Source organism: Nannospalax galili, unplaced genomic scaffold (assembly GCF_000622305.1).
Source record: "Nannospalax galili isolate Female #2095 unplaced genomic scaffold, S.galili_v1.0 scaffold634, whole genome shotgun sequence".
NCBI lineage: Eukaryota > Metazoa > Chordata > Mammalia > Rodentia > Spalacidae > Nannospalax > Nannospalax galili.
Window position 1 is genome coordinate 2420277 of NW_008336853.1, and position 8456 is coordinate 2428732.

General features: G+C 52.7%; 1 protein-coding gene across 1 annotated transcript in view; it reads right to left on the reverse strand.

Moving 5' to 3' along the window:
• Ttyh2 (tweety family member 2) overlaps positions 1-7387 on the reverse strand; it is a 52593-nt gene extending 45206 nt beyond the window's left edge. The window contains exon 1 of the mRNA XM_008831475.3: positions 7238-7387. Within this exon, the coding sequence (XP_008829697.1) occupies positions 7238-7366 (129 nt within the window). The 5' untranslated portion in view covers positions 7367-7387. The remainder of the gene's footprint in view (positions 1-7237) is intronic.
• Positions 7388-8456: the final 1069 nt, after the last annotated feature.

Consider the following 8456-nt stretch of genomic DNA (forward strand, 5'->3'; position numbering starts at 1 on the left):
TACACACACACACACACACACACACACACACACACACACCATACACGTAACCCCAGAGCTGTAGGGACTTGCTGGCCTCCAGCCTAGTTCTAGATTTAGTGAGAAACCCTGCCTCATAGCAATAAGGTGGAGAGGGATAGAGCAGGAACTCACCATCCTCCTCTGGTATTTTTTTTTTTTTTTAGTTTTTGTGAGACAGGGTCTCCCTGTAGCCCCAGCTGACCTACAACTCTCTATGTCGACCAGGCTGGCCTGGAACTCAGAGATCCACCTGCCTCTGCCTCCTGAATGCTGGGATTAAAGGGGTGTGCCACCATTCCCAGCCTCCTCTGGTCTTTGTGTGAGCATGGGCACATACCCGCCCACACACACTAAATTTTTTTTTTTTTTTTTTTTAAGTGGGCTGAGTGTGGTGGTTCATGCCTCTAATCCCAGCACTTGGCGGGCAGAGGCAGGTAGAACTCTGAGTTCAAGGCCAGCCTGGTTTACTTAGCGGCTTCTAAACTAGCTAGAGCTTAATAGTGAGACCCTGTTTTAAAAAAATTAAAAAAAAAATCACTAATCTGGGTTCCGGCCTCCCTCTAGCATAGGGGCTGGGAACTCAGGGGACTGAGAGCGCCTGGATCCTGCCCCCACGTGGTGATAAGTTATGCAATTTGGTAGTCTTTTAAAGTTAAAAAAAAATCACTAATCTGAGAAGTTAAGACTGAACACATTCCAGTAAGTTATTCTGAATATATATTATATACTGAATATTAACTATATGTTATATATTAAATGCATATTTACTTTTTGAAATTTTTATTTGTTTATTATTTATTTATTTATTTATTGTGTGCATGCATATGCCACAGTGCACACACACGGAGGCCAGAGGACAACCCTTGTGAGACAGTTCTCTCCCTCCTACCACATGAGCCCAGCGGGTGTAGCTCAGGTTGTCAGGCTTGGCAGCAAGTACCTTTATCCACCGAGCCATCTCACAGCCCCCTGCATATTTTTTTAATAGTGACATGCTGGGCAGGGTTCCCTTGCTGCCCAGCTATGTATAGACAGACCTCCCTCAGCTGCCTTCACTTCCAGGAGGGTCCCCCCCCCACCCCATGCTCACCCAAACTGCAGGACTACAGAATCCACCAGGTGCTCCCATTCAGCAGGGAGGGGGCTGAGACTCTGTGAGTGCCTTTCCAGTCTCTACAAACCTGCCCCACCAGATCCTGCAGCTGGCTCCTGGATTTCCAATTCCTGGAAATTCTGAGCCTAGATTTCCTGTGGGGGTGGGTGTGGGTGTGGGTGTGGGTATCCCTGAACTCCTGCAGCCTAGACCTCCCGGGCAGCCCTGGGATTCTGGGTCTGGGACCTCTTTATGCCAGGCAGCTGGGCTCAATTAGGCCAGTGATAATACAGGGCAGTGCAGGAAGGCCAAGACTAGGAAGCACAGATGTAGGGGTGGCTGTTCACACGAGGGAGTTTCCACAACAAATGTTCTGGGGGTGGCAGGGACAGCAGCACTAGAGCTGGAAGTTGGGGTGTCAAGGGCTAATGTAAGGGAATGAAGAAGGAAAATGTGAGGAAAGAGGAAGGGAGAAGGGGAGAGGCGCCTAATCAACCTGTCAACCTGGTGTGATCTGCTGCTCTCTAACGGGCCATTGTTTCTTTGGTCCTAATTAATGCACTGAAGAGATGGGCTCCTTCAGGGATGGCTAGAGCTTAGAAAGGCAAGGTCCCACCTCTTACTGCCCTCAGCTACCACTGCCTCCTACACTACCCCAGCTCAGTGCCCAGGTTCTCCCTCTCCATCATCAAAATGCCTGTTATTTCTGGTTTTATCATTTGCAACAAGAAACCCAAAGTGAGCAGCACCAACCCCAGGCCCAAGCAACGGGGATGACAGTGACCATGGTGGGCAGACCAAAAAGGGGCGTAGAGGACAATTAGAGAGGTGTGCCAGCCTGGGGTGGGGTCAGGAGACCCCTCTCCAAGCCATAGGAAGCTTCCCTCCCAGCTTCCTGGGAAGGGTTAACCCCTCAGGGACTTGGCGTGGCTGTCTGATGACCGTGACTCCAGATGGAATGAACGAGCTTCCTCATCCCGACCTTGGCTGGGCTCCATGGGGCTGAGCTCAGAGTCTGCTTTTTCCTCCTCCAATCTGCCCCCAGCAGAGCTAGGGCATCCTGTTTCCCCCAAATCGCATGCTGATCCCTCTGCACTCAGTTGGGGCTTTAAAAACAATTCAAAAAAATTTTTATGTTTGTGTGCACACATGTGCGTGAGTCCAGGTACATGTGTACATCGGAAGAGGGTGCTGCAGTTCCCTGGAGTTGGAGTTACAGGCAGTTGTGAGTCATCTGATGTGGGTGCTGGAAACTGAACTCAGATCCTCTGGAAGAATAGCAAGTGCTCTTAACTGCTGAGCCACCTTGCCAGCCCCCTTTAAAATATTTTTATTGCTGGGCCTGGTGGCACAGGACTTTAATCCCAGTACTTAGGAGGCAGAGGCAGGCAGATCTCTGTGGGTTCCAGGTCAGCTGGGTTACTTACTGGGAGACACCCTCTCAAAAAAATCCCATCCCCCAAAATAATTTTATTGATACAAGAATTTCACTGAAGGTAATTATGATCATATTCAGACCCCCACCCCTCTCTACCCCCTGGGCTACCCCCTTCCCCTCTCTGCCCCCTGGGCTACCCCCTGCCCTCCCCCACTTCATGTCCCTTTATTATTTGTCTTTTAAAAAATATTTTATTTAGTAAAACAAATTTTATTTATTATTTTTATTTTATGTGTATGCATGTATTGTCTGCATGTAGGTAAGTGCACCTGTGTTGTACAATGCCTGTGGAAGACGGAAGAGGCTGTGGGATCCCCGGGAGCCAGAGTTACGGACAGTTGTTAGCTGCTATGTGGGTGCTGGGATTCAAACCCATGTCTTCTGCAAGAACAGTCAGTGTTCTTAACCGCTGAGCCATCTCTCCAGCACTATTAGTCTTTTTCTTTAAAGGCCTAATCTGTGTCTCCCAAGTGCTTTGTTTTTGGTCTTTTTGAGGCAGGGACTCCCTGTAGTCCTAGCTGGCCTGGACTTGCTATGGAGACCAGGCTGGCCTTGATGTCACAGAGATCTGCCTCTGTTCCCTGAGTGCTAGGATTAAAGACATGTACCACCACACTCTTTTCCAAAGTGCTCTTGAATGTGGCTCTATCCCTTAGATTCTTGACAACCTACCAGGCATCACGCCAGTAAGGAAAACTGACTCTCCCTCTCCCAGCATCCATCAAATACCAACAGATATTCAGCTATACCTGGGGCTCCCTGCCCACCTTCCCTATCCATGCTGGGTCCCTGTCGGGCTTGGGTTTGCACAGGTCTTGTGCATGCTGTCATAAGTGTGGTGGGTTCACATATGCAACTACCCTGTGGTGTCCGGACAACACAGTTAGACAAGGTCTCTAGTTCAGGCTGGCCTCAAACTCCCTATGTAGCCCTATGAACTTCTGATCCTCCAGCTTGTACTTCCTAAGTGTGATTACAGGGGTGTACTACGACACTTAGTTTTATACAGTGCAGGGTATGGAACCCAGGACTCCTTGCATGCCAGGCAAGCACTCTAACATCTGAGCTACGTCCTTAACCTCTCATGACTCTTGGAGGAGTCTATGAACTGAACCACCCAGCAGCGAAGGAAAATGCAAGCCAGACTATGACAATGAACGCACTTCCCTGTAACTTCTAACACAAGGCTCCATGAAGGGCTGGACGGCTGAGCCAATGAGGGTGAGACAGAACATGCAGTACCGTGGAGACTGGTGGATGGTGATGGTGATGGTGATACCAATTCTGTGGGCAAGAAGGAAACTCAAATGGTTTGTCAGTGAGATCTGTCTATATTTGGTGATTTGTTTTTTAAAAGATCTATGTGTATGTGTGTGTCTATAGGAGTGTATGCAACATGTGTGCAGGTGCTCACAAAGGCCAGAAGAGGGCACCAGATCCCTTGGGGCTGGAGTTACAAGTGGTTGTGACTGCCTGATGTGGGAGCTAGGAACTGAATTTGGGTCTGGAAGAGCAGCAAGTGCTCCTAACCACTAAGCCATCTCTCCAGACCCTTAGTGATTTTTTAAAATTGTCTTCTGCCCTGTCCTTTGGGCACCTGGCCAGCTGGGGTCTCCTCCTTCCTAAGTAGGGACTGGCTACCTGTTTTTGAAGGAGGGCCTGCCAGCTCTCGGGCCTTTTTGCTAGTTCTCTGAAGCAGGAGACTCCTCCTACTTCAAGACTGCTCAGGGATCAAAGGGAACAAGATTCTGGCCGGAGGCCTAGGCCACATCCCCCTACAGAGCCCATCAGAGTTCCTTGTCCATTGCCCTGTCCATGCCTCTGCTGGTCCGAGCCACGTTCTCTGACAGGCTGAGGATGCAGGCCAGGATTCTTCCTGAGAATTCATGTTCAAGTTCGGTGGGGAGAGGAAAAGGAGGATCAACCACCAGGTAACTGGGGGTATCCACTGTGTCCAAAGGTCCCAGGCAGAAGCCTGGCGTGGTGGCGTACATTTGCAACTCTACACTTAGGAGGTGGAGACAGATCTCTACATAATGGGACCCTGTCTTAAATAAAATGGGGAGTGGGAGTAAGGGTTGACTGGGGATATAACGCAGTTGGCAGAGTGCTTGCTTAGCATGTATGAAGCCCTGGGTTCCATTCCCTGAATTTCATAAACTGGGTGTGGTGACACATACCTATAATGGCAGCACTCAGGAGGTAGACAGGAGGGTCAGAAGTTCAATGTCATCATCAGCTATGAAGTGAATTTGAGGCCAGCCTGGGCTGGACCTCAGGAAGTGAACAGGGGCCCCACTTGCTCAGGGAGATTCTGGATCCCAGAACTTGTTCACAGGGAGCCTGCTCTTCAGCCCCTCTGCTCCAGCCCCCCAATCTCTCCTAAGCCCTGCTCTGCCTTCTAGATTCCAGGCACATGTTATCCCCTCCCAGAACTATCATCTGCCTGTGTCCAACTTACGGACTCTTTGAGTCACGTGTGCATGCGAGTGCACACACATATGCACACCTTGACCAGAAGTCCACCTTGTTTACGGATATAGTCAGGGTGTGAACTGAAACCCTTTCTGTGTGCATTTTTCAGGCTCCCCCATTAGGACCGGCAGCTCTCTCGCCTCTCTAACTCCTAGAGCACTGTCCTTGGATGCTTGCAACTTCAAAGCCATTTTTCTAATGACTGTGTCAGTGGATCCTGTTATGTCCTGTGACCGACTGTACTGCACATGCTCAGAACAATATCTCATGGAACACGGATGAAGGAAGAGAGTCTCGCCTGCCCATGGTCACAGACAAGACCTTACCACAATAAATATGGCCTTAAATAAAACCCAAAGCTAGACTTCCGACAAGGCCCACCACGTCTCTGGGTGCTTTGCTTCCACCTTTGGCTGGACCAGGATGGGTACATAGGTGAGTAGGAACAGGGGTCATGAGGAGACACCCTCTGGGGCCATCACAAAAGGTCTGGGGGGGTCAGAACCTTGGAGGAAGAGGGCAGGGGCTACGAGTTGGACCCACTGGTTCAGCTGCCACCTATCCATGGACTGAGGGTGGGTGGGGTGGCTCAGGCCCCTCCAGCCACAGCTGATGGCAAGACAGGTGCTGGGAGGGCAGCTGGGGGGCCAGCTAGGGGTCTCCTTGGCTCAGCTGAGGGGTTAGATTTAGGAAGAGAGGGAAAGGGAGGGAGGGAGGGAGAGAAAGAGAAAGAAGGGAAGGAAGAGAGAGAGAAAGAAAGAAAGAAAGAAAGAAAGAAAGAAAGAAAGAAAGAAAGAAAGAAAGAAAAAGAAAATATAATTCGGACAGTCGGGGATCTCGGCCACACCCCCAACACAGCTGTTCCCAAACCACATCGGCTGCTTTGGGTGAAGGAAGACTCCCCTGGAGCTATGCCGGCAGCAGCCAGGAGTCCTCAGGGAACACACGCCTTCCTTTCAGGAGCAGATAAAGAGAGAGAGAGATAGAGAGATGAGAGAGAGAGAGAGAGAGAGAGAGAGAGAGAGAGAGAGAGAGAAACATTGCCTCTGGGTGCCCGAGTCACCCCAACAATACTAAGGGGTCTCCTTCCTCTTCCCAGAAGAGAAGGCACCAACTGGCCAAGCCTGCAGACAGCTGGACACTGAAGGTCATTACTAGGTTCCCTGGTACAGGCTCTGGGGAAGTGCACACCCCACAGGGGATCAGGAGCCCCTGGCTCTTACTGAGAAAGGTCTAAAAGGGGAAGAAGCCAGCAAGACTCCTGGGCACAGCCTAGAGAGGTTCTGCTCAGCCAGACTGCCCACACTGGGGATCAGGAGGCAGTGCCTTACCACTGCAGGCAGAGGTCAAAGTCCCGAGATGGGCGCACCGCTCTCTACAGACGGGCCTCTTTCCGGGCTGCTCAGCCCCTGAATCTCTGACCCAGCCGAGAGAACTGACTCAGCCGGGGCAGTAGAAGGCGTCGTGGCTTTGACCGCAGCTTCAGATGGACTGAGAGACTGCAGCTGGGCCTGGCAGGGAGGTCGGGGAGGCCCTGCCCACCCGGTGCAGAACCCTGCAGAGGAAAGGGCTAGCTAGCAGGGAGAGCGCACTAGCGCCAGGATGGCAGGAGGGGCTGGCCCAGCCCCCACGACCTCAGAACTGCAGAGCCCAGAGCGTGGGGAGAGGGGGGTCCCACGCCAGAACAGACAGACAGGAGGACGGTAGTCAGCCCAAGGGAGGGCTCGGGACGTGGGAGATGGGGCTGATCTGTAGGTTCCCGGCGTCCAAGAGGGAAGTCACCCCCGCTGCTTCCCCCAGTCAGAGGTCTTGGCAGCGGCGGGAGACTCGGGAGACTCAAGTCAGCTTCTGCCTAAACTTCTCGCAGGCCACCCGGCCCGGGAAAGAAAGCGCCTGGGGTTGGAGCCTCGCAAGGGGAACTTCGGGGAGCTCCCGGGCACACGCGCACCTCGCCCTCCAGCTACCCCGCCCGGATGCCCCACCCCTACCGCGCGCCGCGGGTCCCCGGGGTGCTCAGCCTCCGCTTCGCGCCCCCCGCCCCGAGCAGACTCCACTCCGACCTTTCCAGCCTCCCGATCCCCGAGGTTCCCAACCACGAGTAACGCTGGGGTCTTGGGATCCGAGAGAGGACCCGAGGGGGACGGCGGGGACCAGGGCGCGTGGCCGACTCCCAGGTCCCGGGGGCTCGGATCCCCGAGGCACGGGCTCACCTCCTGGTAGGTCTCGTCGGCGGGGCTGAAGGTGCTGTCCACTGGCTGCAGGCGCAGGCCGAGGTGCGGGACTCTGTGCAGCCACTCGACCCACCAGGGTGCGATGTACTCCACGCGCGCCGCCGGCATGGCTGGACACGCGAAAGCTAGTGCGCTCCAACAGTTCTGCGGCCGCCACTGGGTACAGACCCGAGCGGGCCCGCCCCACCCCAGGCTCCACCCCGCCAAGGCTCCGTCCACAAGAGCCACGCCCCAAGTCCTCCCTTAGGACCCGCCCCTTCCCAGGCCCCGCCTCTCCCCAGCTCCTCCAAGGGCCCCTTCCTGGACGTGCCCACCCACCCCAGAAATCTGGCCCCAAAGCATCTCCTTTGACCCCGGGACTGAAAAAGGTGGGAGGGGACGCGAGGAGAAGTGAAACTCAGTTTCCAAGTTCCCAGGCTTCTTAGTAACGACTAACACATCAAGACTACAGGACTGGTGTGGTGGTGCTTGCCTAGGGCAGGAAACAGGAGGATAAGGAGTTCTAAGGTCATCCTTAGGTACATGATGAGTTGGAGCCAGCCTGAGTCTGTCTTCAAACAGAAAAGAGGTCACTCCTATCAAATATATTGGGTTTCCTGAGAAATTTCTTCCTCAGCAACTGTTCCTGATATTAAGGATCTGGCTTCACTATTTTCCAGAAGATTCTGTTTTGGCAAGAGGTGCTATGGAACAAGTAACCATAGTCTTGTTTGATGGTTCTCCTTTGTCTGGCAGGCATTTAGGGAGGCTGAGGCAGGAGGATCCCCTGTTCAAGGCCAGCCTGGGCTGTAGAACCATACCCTGTCTCAAGTAAATAAGCTATAGAGTTTCAACTCGCATTGATGCCTAAATTGCTCCCTCCTCACATTGACAGATTCGGCCACACCTTTTGGTGTCAACACCTTTTGGTGTATTTTGGGGGGCTGCGTACAGTGATGTATTTGAAAAAGAATGAGCTAGAAGCATGTACCTAAGCCAGGTGTGGTGGAGCTCGCCTTTCATCCCAGCAGAGGAAGGAGGATCTCTGTGAGATCAAGACCAGCCTGGTCTACATAGTTCCAGGCCAGCTGAGAGACCCTGCCTCAAAAAGACCAAAAACAACAACAAAAAATAAAAACAGAAAAGAAAGAAAAAAATACCATAAAGTGCCACTGGGTATGCTAGCTCCAGCACTCAGGGCCTAAGTGGCTGGGCTAGC